Genomic DNA, 15,203 nt, shown 5'->3' with positions numbered 1-15,203 from the left:
AAAGCCTCATGTGTCACCCGCACAAGAGCCAGTCCATGGGCACTGGCAACAATCCCGCTCGAAAGATTTCATGCGTCACCCGCACATGAGCCAGTCTAGGGGCACCGGCAGCGATCTCGCTCAAAAAAACCTCATAAAACAATGAAAGGCAAAGTTGACCATAGCAGACTTTGAACTCCGAACATAGAGCTGGAATGAATATTATGCTACCAATCCACTACCCTAGTAATCAGAATAATCTTTCTAGAAGATTATTTTATCCTACCAAGACACTGCAGCCTTTCAATTTAACATCTCCAGCACTGTCAAGAAATGCTCCTTCTTCACTTAGCTTTTATTGTTTTTCCAATTCAATGAATGATGACATCACTCACACTAAAACATGAATCTTGGATTGACCTATGAGATCTTTTGCATTAGTATACTAATGGCTCTAGACTTCTCTGTTTGTCCCATTTTCTAGCCTGCTTAGATCAAGATGTTTTGCTTTATGAGACTGTACCAAGTAGATCTTACAGCACAAAGCTCTACCATGATTGTTTAATATTGCAATCTTTTAGAGAGGCTTAGAGAGTTTCTTTGCAGCATTTGCCAGCATGTTAACTGACCAGATATTACCCACCAATCGACTCACTGTAGAAAAGAAATTTCAGAAATTCTTCATTCATTCTGGCAGCATGACCAGGTCAATGCAGCTGGACTCCGCACAAAAGAATGCAGAGACTGAGTAACACTGCATGATTGAGGACCTCAGTATCTTGGACCTTGCCCCGCCAATGAACACTCAGCATTTTGCATGGATAGACTTGTTTAAAGTCCATGTCTCATTGGCATAAAGCGAAATTGGTAGAATAATGAACCTGTAGACCTTAATCTTGGTTTGGAAGTTGAGACTTTTCCTTGCTCAGATAATCTTACAAAGGTGATGCCGGCCTTGGCAAAGGTGATGCTGGCCTTGGCAAAGGTGATGCTGGCCTTCGCAATTCTGCTGTTAATTTCATCATCGATACAGAGGACTCTTAAGAGAATACAACCAAGGAATGTAAATCTGTCAATGGTCTTATCTTTGACTATGATTGCAGGCACTATGTACTATTCGTGAGGAACAGCCTGGTACATGCCTTTGGGGATTTTTTGTGCTGATGGTTGAAGGACAAAGTCACCACAAACAGAGAAGAAACATTTTTGTATTTCCAACTTTCAGACACTGAGCTTGCATTGACAGCTGTTGTCTACAAACAATTCACATAGGGTCCTCCTTCATCTTGGTTTCAGCCTTGAGCTTTCTCAGGTTGAAGAGCCATCAGTACAATAGTGTCTGGTTAAGCTACCTTCCCCAACCAAAATACACCAGTTATGGCTGAAAACAAGCTGAAGAGAATGGGTGCCAGTACACAATATTGCTTAACATCATTTGTGACTTGGAATATCACCATGGCTTGCCGTCACCATTTACACTATACATACATGCACCTATACACATTATATACATAAAGACACAATAATATATACATAAATGTACAATTTATACATACATACTCACAAACACATACATGCATGAATACATGCATACAAGAGAGTGAGAAAGAGAGCTATGAACTAGTTATTTATATACACCAATTTATACATGTTTATGATACAGAATTAAAGATTTAACTTTTTTCTCAATAATAATAATGATTTCATACATTGGCACAAGGCCACAAATTGTAGGAGTAGAATAGTCAATTGAATTGAACCCCTGTACAAAGCTGGTACCCATTTTTATTGAGTCCAGAAGGATGAAAAGTGAAGTCAAATCCAGCAGGATTTGAATTCAAAACATGAAGGAACATAACTAAATACCACAGGGCATTTGGTCCGGCACTGTACCATCTCTGCCAGCTCCACAATAAATGATGATGATTATTTTCCGAATGTGTGTGAAGCCTCAGAATTATTAGAGGAGAACTGTGATAATGTGCTGTAAATGGTTTTCACAAAAATGCTAGTGAGCAAAGAGAAATGGTCCTATAACAGAATTGAAATCAAGTCAAAGACTTGGATTACTTGGCACTCTGCCACTGACCACAATAATGAGGATGTAATTTGTTTAATTAGCCATTAATGTAAGAATTATTTGAGAGTAGAAATAGTAAATTATTGATCATGTTCACCATCACAAACAGAATTAAGATAATAAAAATTGCTTCTAATTTAAGCGCAAGGCCAGCAATTTTGATTATATTAACCCCATTTCTTGACTGGTACTTCATGTTTTGACCCCTAAAAGAATGAAAGGCAAAGTTGACTTTGACAGGATTTGAACTCAGAATGCCAGCTAGAAAAAATGCCATGGAGCATTTTCCTAACACTCTAACAATTTTGCTCAAATAATAATGAATGTTTCTTACATTGGCACAAATTAGTAATTTTCAGAGGAAAGTTGTGGTTGTGTTGTCAATCAACTAAAGGGCAACTGACCATCACCTACTATATATCACATAATTATTTTACTGAACCCTGATGGATGATGGGGCTAAACTGATCTCAAAGTATTGAACTCAATAACAATAATCCTTTCTACTATATACACAAGGCCTAAAATTTTGGGGGAAGGGATTAGTCGATTACATCTACACCCAGTACTTGACAGGTACTTTATTTTATTGACCCTGAAAAAATGAAAGGTAAAGTCAACTTTAGTGGTATTAGAACTCAGAACATAAAGCCAGAAGAAATGCCACTAAACATTTTGTCTGATGTGCTAATGACTTTGCCAATCCATTACCCTTAATAGATTTCTTTTAGGTACAAAACCAGTTTTTGTAGGATAGAATTAATGGTTATTCGAGTTGATCACAAAATGTTACTGGTATTTATTTTGCTAATTCACAAGACTAAAAGAAAAGAGGGTGTAATCAACTGAATCAATGCCAGTAAATACCTATTTCTTATTTTATCGACCTTCCACCCTTCTGCACATCAATACATTGTCATCTCTCTGGCCCCTAATTTCAATTGAAAACATTTATAACTGTAACTAAATACATCAAGGTATTTAGTGTGAGACACAACTGTTTCTGATAGTTCACCGGAATCATAACAATCATTTCTAACATAAATACAGAAATTTTGAAGAAGTAGGTTAGTCAATTAAATTGACCCCAGTAAGTGGTTGGTATTTTTATTTCATTGACTTCAGAAGGATGAAAGGCAAAGTTGACTTTGATAGGATTTGAACTCAGAACATAAAGAGCCAAAACAAACACTGCAAGACATTTTGTCCAATATTGTAATGATTTTCCAATCAACCACTCCCCTAATAAAGCCTGCACAAAGCCAGCACTTTTGAGGGTAGAAAGTTAAGATATTGATGCCAGTACTTGACTGGCACTTTATTTTATCGATCCTGTATGAATGAAAGGCAAAGCTGACCTTGGCAGGATCTGAACTTGAGTCATAGAGCCAGAATAAATAATGCAAGGCTCGTTTTTTTAACAATGCTAGTAATTATGCTATTATCATTGGCACAAAACCATTATTATCGTTGAAGGGGATAGGTCAGTAGTCAGTTTAAATGGCCCCAGTATTTGGCCGGTATTGGTTTCATCAACTGAGAACAGTGAAAGGCAAAAGTCGGCTCTGGCAGGGGTTGTAATAAAAAAAAAAATGTAAAAGAACATAACTATATACACTTATACGACTGTTTCTGGAATTTCACCAACACAATAATAATAATAATAATGATGGCTTCATATTTTGGCACAGGGCCAGCAGTTTTTGAAGGGAGGGGGAAGATGAGTTGATTACACTGATCCTAGTACATGAGTGTTACTTATTTCATCAGTCCCCAAAAAATGAAAAGTAAAGTTGACCTCGGCAGAATTTGAGCTCAGAATGTAAAGACGGACAAAATGCTGCCAAGCATTTTGCCCAGTGTGCTAACGATTCTGCCAGCTCACCACCTTAATCAGCAACAACAGCATAATGATAATGATGATGATTATTACTTCAAATTTTGGCACATGGCCAGCAAATTTAGGGGAGGAGGCTAGTTGACTACATCAATCTCAGTATTCAACTGGTACTTATTTTATCAACTCCAAAAGGATGAAAGGCTAAGTCAGTCCTGGCAACATTTGAACGTCAAACAAAGTCAGAAGAAATTCCACTTAGAGTTTTCTCAGCATGCTAATGATCCTGCCAGCTCACTGCCTTAATAATAATAATAATAATAATAAAGGTGCTAATTTCTAGTTTAGGTACAAGATCAGCAATTTTGAGGGGAGTGGGTTAGTCAATATCATCAACCCCAGTACTTAACTAGCATTTCATTTCATTGATCCCAGAGGGATAAACATCAAAGAAGATTTCAGCCGCATTTGAACCAGAATAAAAAGAGCTGGAAAAAATACTGCAAAACATTTCTTAATGTTTCAATGATTTTGTCAGCTCAATACCCTGAATTAACCCTGTAATAATTGGTTCTAATACAGACACAATGCCAAGAACTTTGAAGGTAGGTCAGTCGATACCACCAACCCCAGTGCTTGACTGGTACTTTATTTTATCGACCCTAGAGGGATGAAAGACAAAGTTCACCATAGCAGAATTTGATATAAGAAATGCAAAGAGCCAAAAGAAACATCCAAAGGTATTTCTTCTGACATTCTAAGAATTTTGTCAGCTCGCCACATTGAATCAATCCCATAACAATAGTGTGCATCATACACACAAGCCAACAAATTTTGGGAGAGGGCTAACACTCAGTCAAGTAGTTGACTGATATGTATTTACACAACAGAGACTAGACCATCAAAATGCAAAGTCAATTGCAGCAAGATTTGAACTCAAAATATAACAAGATGTAAGAGAACAGCAGATACCATCAGGTATGGACTCCTAACCATTTCCATTACATTATCATCACAGTAATATAATTTTAATAATTTCCTTTGAATATTATAAGAAAAATTTTGTAGTGGAGGAGTAGAGACATATCACTCACCTCCAGAATATTACTGATAGTTATTTTAGTAATGCTGGAACGATGAAATTCAAACCAACACAACAGCAGTATTCTGCCTCTCTTGACTAAAAGATAACCACTCCGTTCCCTGCAAAATGCTTTTAATTTAGAGATACAGCCAGCAATTTTTGAGGAAGGAAGTTAGTCAATACTAGCAACCCCAGTAAATGACTGATACTTTATGTTATTGCATAAAAGGGCTGAAAGACAAAATTGATGTTAGCAGTATTTTAACTCAAAACATAAAGAACCTTAACTAAATATTAAAAGGCTGGTGCTTTAATAATTCTATCTACCCAGCATACTTTATATTAATAATAATAATAATGATGATCATGATTTCAATTTTTGGCACAAGGTTAGCCATTTTGGGGAAGGGGATAAGTCAATCACATCGATCCCAGTGTTCAACTGGTACTTATTTTATCAACCCCAAAAGGATGGAAGGCAAAATCAACCTCAGCAGAATTTGAACTCAAAACATAAAGACAGACAAAATGTCACTAAGCATCTTGCTTGGCATGCTAACGATTCTGACAGCTCACTACCATGATAATAACAATAATAAATTTTGGCACAAGGCCAGCAATTTCAGGGGAAGGGGTAAGTTAATGACATCAACCCCAGTGTTCAACTGGTACTTATTTTATTGACCCCAAAAGGATGAAAGACAATGTCAACCCCATTGAAATTTGAATTTAGAACATAAAGAGCCAGAACAAAACAAATACTGCAAGGTTTTTGCCTGACACTTCTACCAATCCAACATGCCCTATGATGTTAATTATAATAATAACAGCAATAATAATAATAATAATAATAATAATGGTTTCAATTTTTGACACAAGGACAGCCATTTTGGGGGAGGAGATGTTTCAATTAGATTAACCCCAGTGTTTCACTGGTACTTAATTTATCAACCCTGAAAAGGGACAAAGCTGACCTCAACGGAATTTGAACTCAGAACGCAGTGACAGGCAAAATACCGCTAAGCATTTAGCACGGGATGCTAACGAGTCTGCCAGCACATTGCTTCAATAACAATAATAATCTTGTTGTATTGCAAAAATTGGCTTTACTTCGCACTTCACACATACTGCATAAGGTACTGGCCATCAGAGGTCCTTGTTGTGACTTGACAAACAGTACAAATCCCTAGTGTACATAATATTTTCAATCTACATCACAATATTGGATACTGTGTCATGTCTTTAATAATAATAATCCTTTCTACTAAAGTCACAAAGCCTGAAATTTTGGCAGAGGGGACTAGTTGATTACATCAACACCAGTATTTCACTGGTACTTATTTTATCAACCCTGAAAGGATGAAAGGCAAAGTCGACCTCAGTGGAATTTGAACTCAAAACATAAAGACAAACAAAATGCTGCTAAGCACTTTGCCCAGCGTGCCAACAATTCTGCCAGCTCACCACCTTAATGATGATGATGATGATGATGATGATGATGGTGACGGTGGTGGTGGTGGTAATGATAAACCAAAGAAAGCATAGAAGACAGGAAAGAGTGAGGGATTAAAAAAATGGAAAACCACTTAAGTAAATAGTTCTTACATAAAAACTAACAAATCACTTTAGTTTATTATCTTTCCAGCTTGTCGCCTTTTTTTCTTTTTTATCATCTCTTTCAACAATGTCTTTTTTTGCATTTTTTGTTTTACACATGCATGTGTATGTGTGCATCTGAGTCTGTGTGTATCTCATTTCATTTTCAACTGGACTTATGTCACCGAAGGATTAGTTGATATTATTTTTTGTATTTTTATTTTCTTTATTATTGTTATTTTTCATTATATATATATTTTGGATGGCATTGGGGAGAGAAACTTTACATCTTCTTGTAACAAAGATGCCAAAGGAAAAACTTAGGGTTTCCAAAAACAGACAAAAAAAAAAAACCCATGCGTCCAGTAAGTTACTATTTATAGCTCTGTTCCGGAGGAAAAGATACCTCTTTTTTTTTTTGTGTGTTTTTTTTTTATTTTCAAAGCATTAAACAAAAAAAAAACAAAAAAAATAAATAATTAGAACAACAGTAATAATAAAAATAATAAAAATAAAGATAATAATATATACAAAATGTCAGCGTTATTTTGTTCCTTTGTCTTTTTGCATCTTTCATTTCACATTCTTTTGTCATTCATTTCATTTCATTATATATGATTTGTGCAAATGAAAGATTGAAATCGTATTTCATATCAAAACAATTAAAATAATAAAGATGATAACAATAATAATAATAATAATAATAATAATAATAATAATAATAATAATAATAAATTAAAAAAGAAAGACTGAAAGAAAGGAAAACTATGACAAAGAATCAGTTGAATTCTTCATGTTTTCTTTGAAGTCTGGCACAGGTAGCTTTGTTGGAACGAACTGTGATTTTTCTTTTGCTGCCCCTGCATCTGGTTTTGTTTCTTCTTTTGTTGGTAAATGACTAGTTAAAGAAGATTTGGGAAGATCTCCTTCTTCAACAAGGGATGGCCATTTGGGTTGTTGGTCAACTTTACTAAGTCTCTCGTTCAATGCTTTTAGAGCCAATTGTCTGAGGATTGCAAAAGAAGGAAAAAAAAGAATTAAGACAAATAAAACAATCAGTATATCAACAACAACAACAAAAATTGTAGGTGTGGCTGTGTGGTAAGAAGCTTGTTTCCCAACCACATGGTTCCGAGTTCAGTCCCACTGTGTGGCACCTTGGGCAAGTGTCTATAGCCTTGGGCTGACCAAGGCTTTATCAGTGGATTTAGTAAATGAAAACTAAAAGAAGCCTGTCATATATATTTGTGTGTGTGTGTGTTTTTGTGTCTGTTTGCCCCTGTAACACTAGCAGTTCAGCAAAAGGGACCGATAGAATAAATACTAGGCTTAAAAGACAAGTCCTGGAGTCGACTTGTTCAACTAAAACCCTTCAAGGCAGTGCTCCAGCATGGCTACAATAAAATGACTGAAACAAGTAAAAGAATAAAAGAATAACAATGGTTTCTAAGATAGGCCCATGGCCACAAAATTAGAAGTGGGAGAAAAATAAATCCAATTAAATTCTAACAGAAAGGAATCTTACTGGAAACACCAAAGATTTTATACTGAGAAATGAACACAGTCTATGTCTGAAAAGCAAGGGACCCCAGAAACTACCATTTAGAAAATAAAATGTATTTGTTTCCCACATTCATTTCGAAGTAAAGAAAGTAACATGATTTTTAACTTGATGATATGGATGAAACCTGTTTTTGATCTCCCAGGAAACTGTGTTGCTGACATCAAAGGAGGAAAAGCTATTCTTGAGACGACCACAGAACATGAAAGGACACACTTAATTGTGTGTTAAGATTTTTCACTGCTTCTTTTCTTCACCATTTTCTTTTTGACTTGTTCTTAATTCCCTTTATCTTCTTTTAACTTCTCTTAACGTCCCTTAAGTTATTCAGTTACAGTATTTCATCCTCCTGTACCATCCCATCAATGCTCTGGGCCCCATTCCTTCTGAGTATACCCTGGCACTTCACCATCATCTTTCTCCTGCTCTCTCTTGAACTCTTGCTGCCCCCCCCCCACTATCTCTCTCTCTCTCTCTCTTTGCCTTACTCTTCTCCCTGGCTGGGCTGTCATGTATCTCCTCCTCTACAGCGACACAGCTGTTTCTGCCTTCATTCTTCATCACTCCCTCTCTCCTCCTCTCCCTCTTCCCTCTGGCTAGGTAACCAAATCTCTCTTTTACAGCAGCACACCTGTTTCTGCCTCTGCCTCTCCGTCACACTGTAAACTTTCCTCATTTAGCATAAGATCACCTCCTCCAACCCCCCCCTCTTCCCTCTCAAAATTCCTTGTCTTGCAAGTTACTGGGTGACCCTGCCAGCGCTAGTGCCCCATAAAAAGCATCCAGTCCACACTGTAAAGTGGTTGACATTTGGAAGGGCATCCAGCTGTAAACACCATGCCAAAACTGACCCTGCCTCTGCTGGTGCCATTTTAGAAGCACTCAGTCTACTCTACAGGGTGGTTGGTGTTAGGAAGGGCATCCAGCCATAAAAACCATGCCAAAACTGACCCTGCCTCTGCTGGTGCCATTTTAGAAGCACTCAGTCTACTCTACAGGGTGGTTGGTGTTAGGAAGGGCATCCAGCCATAAAAACCATGCCAAAACTGACCCTGCCTCTGCTGGTGCCATTTTAGAAGCACTCAGTCTACTCTACAGGGTGGTTGGTGTTAGGAAGGGCATCCAGCCATAAAAACCATGCCAAAACTGACCCTGCCTCTGCTGGTGCCATTTTAGAAGCACTCAGTCTACTCTACAGGGTGGTTGGTGTTAGGAAGGGCATCCAGCCATAAAAACCATGCCAAAACAGACACAGTCTTCTACCTAGCTGGCGCCTGTCAAACCATCCAACCCATGCCAGAATGGAAGACGGATATTAAATGATGATGATGATGATATTTCATCCTCCTCATTTACCTTCCTAACCTCTCCTACTAATGGAGTTACCATTGCCTTTCTGTAGTTTACACTTTATTGTAGTACTTGTGTGTATGGCAGATGGAACTAAGCTTAAGTCAATGGTGATATTTAAGAGAAAAGGATAACCAGAGAGAGAGAGAGAGAAACTGCCATATAGAATTTTGGTTCACTGTTATCCTAAAGCTGTAATGGACAAAAGACAAAGATGACATTAAAAATTGTGGCCATACAAGAGTTGGATAAGAAACCATGGGCCCTCTTAAAGAAATCACTCCTAGTATGGTATTAGTTCTATGCACATCATCATCAACATCATTGTTTAATGTCTGCTTTCCATGCTGGCATGGGTTGGATGGTTTGACTGAGGGCTGGCAAGCCAGAAGGCTACACCAGGCTCCAATCTGATCTGACAAGGTTTCTACAGCTGGATGCCCTTCCTAATGCCAACCACTCCGAGAGTGTAGTAGGTGCTTTTTATGTGCCACCAGCACGAGGGCCAGTCAGGTGGCACTGGTATTAACCACACTCAAAAGGTGCCTTTTACATGCCAGTCCAGCGGCACTGGCAACGACCATCCTTGAATGGTACTTTTTACGTGCCACCAACATGAACCATGTTCATATGGTGCATTTTAAGGGGGCACCAGCACTAGAGTCAGTCCGGTGGGACGGGCATCAACCACAATCAAATGGTGCTTGTTACATACCACCGGCACGAGTGCCAATCAGGCTGTACTGGCATCAGCCACGACAATGATTTCACTTGACTTACAGGTCTTCTCAACCACAGTTTATTGCCCAATGATTGAAGGGTACTCTTAAATGGGCCAGTTATGCGACACTGGCATAGGCCACAGTTAGTCTCACTTGGCATGTCCGATTTTCTCAAGCACAGCATATCTCCAAAGGTCTTGGTTACTTGTCATTGCCTCCGTGAGGCCCAACGTTCAAAGGTTGTGATTCACCACCTCATCCCAGGTCTTCTTGGGTCTACCTCTTCCACAGGTTCCCTTCACAGTTAGGGTGTGACACTTTTTCACACAGCTATCCTCATCCATACGCAACATATGACCATACCATACCACAAGGCAGAAAAGGTGAAAGAGTAGAACAAGCTGCTGAACACAACTCAAACTGTGATACAATGCAACCACTCACTTCTGCTACAACATTCCAGTGTGGTGCTGAATAAATCAATCTTGTCTCTCGTAAAATCATGGATAAAGAGGGGACATTTCAATTGGGATGGGCAATGACAATTTTTTTTAAGACAAGAATATCAAATAACATAAATGAAGCTAAAGATCACCATTTGAAGACTGTTGAACAAAATGATGAAGAAGATAGATCAAAGAAAATACCAAAAACATGAGGTGTTAAAGGAAATTAGAACAGCAAGACTGGGAGGACTTGGGGACAATGGTGATTGTGAAGAATCTTTGATGGCTTTCAATTGATTTTTAAGTTTTATTTCTTTTAAGCAGTAATTAATCTTTTGTTAACAATTGATAATTTCATAATACTGCTTGAGTTTAGATGTGCTTTGATGAATTTCTTTTAATAAATACTTTAGCATTTCAACCAGTTATATCCAGCCCAAATATTCTATTTGCTATTTGGTCAGTATTAATTTAAAATCTAGATTATGAGTAGTAGCAAACATGATGAGTTAATGAGAATCCTAAAGGAAAATGCCCAATATATTATTTACTAAGGAAGATATTTTATTTCAAAAAGTATTTTCTTTAAAGAACACATTTTGAAAATTAAAATAGGTATAATATGATTAAGGTGGAGGCGCAATGGCCCAGTGGTTAGGGCAGCGGACTCGCGGTCATAGGATCGCGGTTTCGATTCCCAGACCAGGCGTTGTGAGTGTTTATTGAGCAAAAACACCTACAGCTCCACGTGGCTCCGGCAGGGGATGGTGGCGAACCCTACTGTATTCTTCCACCACAACTGTCTCTCACTCTTACTTCCTGTTTCTGTTGTGCCTGTAATTCAAAGGGGTCAGCTTTGTCACACTGTGTCACGCTGAATATCCCCGAGAACTACGTTAAGGGTACACGTGTCTGTGGAGTGCTCAGCCACTTGATTTCACGAGCAGGCTGTTCCGTTGATCGGATCAACTGGAACCCTCGATGTCGTAGGCGACAGAGTGCCAACAACAACAACATGATTAAGATACATTAAGAAAAAAAATGAAGTAAAAAATAAAAATAAAATTTTAAAATAATTAAAACTTACCGTCTGCGTTCTGCATCCTGAGGGTCTGTGCCAGGTAATGTGACTGTGATGGTTGTTGGTGAACTGACATCATACTTCCGTTGGGGTTTCTTACAAATCCTCATCTTTACCAATGTGCTGAATATAGTATTTGCCAATATACCCACAACTGGTTGTAACCGGCTTGGGAAAAAGCTACAGCATAAATAAATATAAAAAAAGAACATAATGTATAAAATACTAAGATCCCACACAGATTTTTATTGCAAAGTACTGTAACAGTGATGCCTTTCCCAAGGACATTATAGACACTTAATGAAGTGGAGTGAAATGGCCGTAACTGGGAATTAAAATCAGGTCATCAAAAATAACAAGGAACCTAGAATTCATTATTGTACTTGTCAAAATAATTATAATAATAATAATAATCATCGTTTAACATCCGCTTTCCATGCTAGCATGGGTTGGACGATTTGACTGAGGACTGGTGAACCAGATGGCTGCACCAGGCTCCAATCTGATCTGGCAGTTTCTACAGCTGGATGTCCTTCCTAACGCCAACCACTCCAAGAGTGTAGTGGGTGCTTTTATGTGCCACCAGCACGAGGGCCAGTCAGGCGGTACTGGCAATGGCCACACTCAAATGGTGCTTTTTATGTGCCACCTGCACAGGAGCCAGTCCAGCGGCACTGGCAACGACCTCGCTCGAATGTTTTTTCATGTGCCAGTAAGGCAACGCTGGTAACGACCACGCTCAAATGGTACTTTTTATGTGCCACTGGCACGGAAGCTAGCCAGCTGCTCTGGCAATGATCACGCTCAGATGGTGATGATGATAATAATAATAATAATAATACTGTAAGCACAAGGCCTGAAATATTGATGGAACTGGAAAGCTGATTACATCAAGCCTAGTGCTAAACTTGTACTTATTTCACTGACCTCCAAATGGATGAAAAGAAAAATTGACCATGGTAGAATTTGAACTCAGAACTTAAAGATGAACGACATGCCACTAAGCATTTTGTCCAGCATGCTAACCATTCTGCCAACTCACATAATAATAATAATAATAATAATAATAATGATGATGATGATGATAATGATAATAATAATCTCTCATGGATTCTGAGCATAACTGATTGGAAGTGTTATGCACATTTTGTCTTGGTATAAAAGCTGGGCTTTAGCAAACATTTTGTTTAGTATCACAGATTTGCTTGTCATTTGCTTGTACTTCACCAGGTGAGCATGGCTGACGGTATGTGCATCTCTGAACACAAGCAAGAGTAGTTGGGGAGCATCATAGCCATGTGTTGAAAGGAATTCTTTGGGGCGTGAAGTATTCATCTCTGGAAACATGGGTGTTTCACTCATCATCCTTAAACAAACCTTATTCAGAGACCTTTTGAGTGAAATGAGCTACTTGCCTTGAAGAAAATTCTAACTGGGCCTCACCTGCAAGATCATGTACTATTTATCTTGATATGAGATCAGCATGTTGTGCACATATGGTTTTGATGCATGCGCCTGGTGTATCTTTATCAGATGGGTAGTCACACTGGGAATATTGGGCTTTGTACATTTGTACCCCAGTGTCACTTTGATGACATGCATAATAATAATAATTGTTTCTTTATTGGCTACAAGAACTAAACACAAAACAAATAGGGACACATGGGGCTTAACACAAAAATCAAGAAAACAATAAAATAACAATGACAATTAACAATTAAACAAGAAAATTCCCAAAAAGTGGAGAGTTCCTCACAGGGACAACTGAGAAACCCCACACATTATGGTTATCCCAACCGCCAGATCCACCTCAGCAGGTGCCTCTCTCTTTCTCAACTCCTCCAGTTTACAACTGAAAGTTCAGAGTAGGCCCATTCACATGGGCCACCCTTACCACATGCACCCACCTTTCTACAAATTTACTGGAGGGCAGAACTTCCCTCTCTACACTCACTTTATTCTTCAAGTGGAACTTGAAAAAGTCGATGAGGGTTTGGCCGAAGAGGAAAGTATCTGTCTTCAGTCCTTTCAATCTCGTCCACCACACTACTTCCTTTGCCATAACCACCAGACAGAGGAAAACTGCCTTTCCTTCCCTGCCAAAGGAAGGTGACAGGGCAATCTTCATGATGGACCTGGCTGATAACCGGATCCATCTTACATGTGATAACAGCTGTTCAGCAAAGCTCTACAAGTCAGTAATGCACAGACACTAGGCAAGTGTGCGCAGGATGGCTTCATTACTCAGTGCACACCTTGGACATATCTGTCTGAGAGCATTTCTGTGTCTGTAGAGCTTGTCTCAAACTGGTAGAGCTCCCTGGTAGCACTGCCAGGCCAGGGATTTCTGAAAGTTATCCATAGGCCTCAGCCCGAAAGTCCTTCAGAAAAAACCCAGTTAATTGATCTCTCCTGACACTCAGAGTTTCCCTGAGGATTTCGTCGCTCTTGCCCGACACTAATCTCCTACAGAACTCCATGGTAGAACTTCCAGTGACCGTATTACCTGACTGGCAGACAGCTGTGAGTACTTTCTGACACTCTAGGTGCCAAGTGCCCTTTCTTGGTTTTATGCTTGATTCAGGACTGTAGCTCTGTCAATGAGACAAGCTGCAGAAAATCCTGCTTGACAAACAGCGACCACTAATCTCTGGCATTTCTAGCTTAAGGGTGCAGATTTTTAGGGAAAGAGTATGATTTATAGAACTGCCCTCAATCTATTACTGACACTTGTTTTATTGACCCTAGAAGAATGAAAAGCAAGTCCAACTCAAACATGATTTGAACGTAGAATGGGGGCTTGAAATGCCATGTAGCATTTATTCCAGAAGCTACTGTTTCTATTAATACATTACTTTAAAAAAACCCAAAAAAAACCCTGATTTCTAACAAAGGATACACGAGGCCATACATTTTGGGGGAGAGTATAGTTGATAATATCAAACCCAGTACTTAACAGACATTCATTTCACCAATCTTGGTAGGAGTTGAGCTAAACAAGTAAATGATTCCTGAGAAAGGTACAAGACTTCAAACATTTGAGGAAAGCAGAGTCAATTAAATTGACTTCAGTACTCAATGAATGATTGCATAAGCCAGATGGAATTCACTGAGGCAGATTTCCTACAATCAGATGCCCTTCCTCTCATCAAACCCTACCTATTTCCAAGCAAAGCATTATTTCCTTATGGCCTGACATGTTTCAGGCCTCATTTACAACTATTGCACAATATCAAGACAAGGAGACACATACATACAAACATACATACACATAAGCTTCTTTTAGTTTCCATCCACCAAATTTAGGGTAAAGGGATAGTCGATTACATCAACCCCAGTGCTTGACTGGTATTTATTTTATCAACACCTGAAAAGTGGAAAGGCAAAGTTAATCTTGGTGGCATTTGAATTCAGAATGTTAAGTGAGAAGAAATGCTGCTAAGCACTTTGTCTGGTGAGGTAATGAT

General features: G+C 38.6%; 1 protein-coding gene across 1 annotated transcript in view; it reads right to left on the bottom strand.

Annotated features, from left to right (window-relative positions):
• Nucleotides 1–1,593: 1,593 nt before the first annotated feature.
• The window catches only part of LOC106878810 (transmembrane protein 115), a 28,696-nt gene continuing 15,086 nt past the window's right edge, over nucleotides 1,594–15,203 (bottom strand). The window contains exons 2-3 of the mRNA XM_014928151.3: nucleotides 11,743–11,916; nucleotides 1,594–7,582 (exon numbers count right to left, since the gene is read on the bottom strand). Of these exons, the coding sequence (XP_014783637.1) occupies nucleotides 7,342–7,582; nucleotides 11,743–11,916 (415 nt within the window). The 3' untranslated portion in view covers nucleotides 1,594–7,341. The remainder of the gene's footprint in view (nucleotides 7,583–11,742; nucleotides 11,917–15,203) is intronic.

Source organism: Octopus bimaculoides, chromosome 5 (genome assembly GCF_046866305.1).
Source record: "Octopus bimaculoides isolate indiv1 chromosome 5, ASM4686630v1, whole genome shotgun sequence".
Lineage (NCBI taxonomy): Eukaryota > Metazoa > Mollusca > Cephalopoda > Octopoda > Octopodidae > Octopus > Octopus bimaculoides.
Note: the sequence above shows the minus strand (reverse complement) of the source record. Positions and strands in the feature narration are given on the sequence as shown.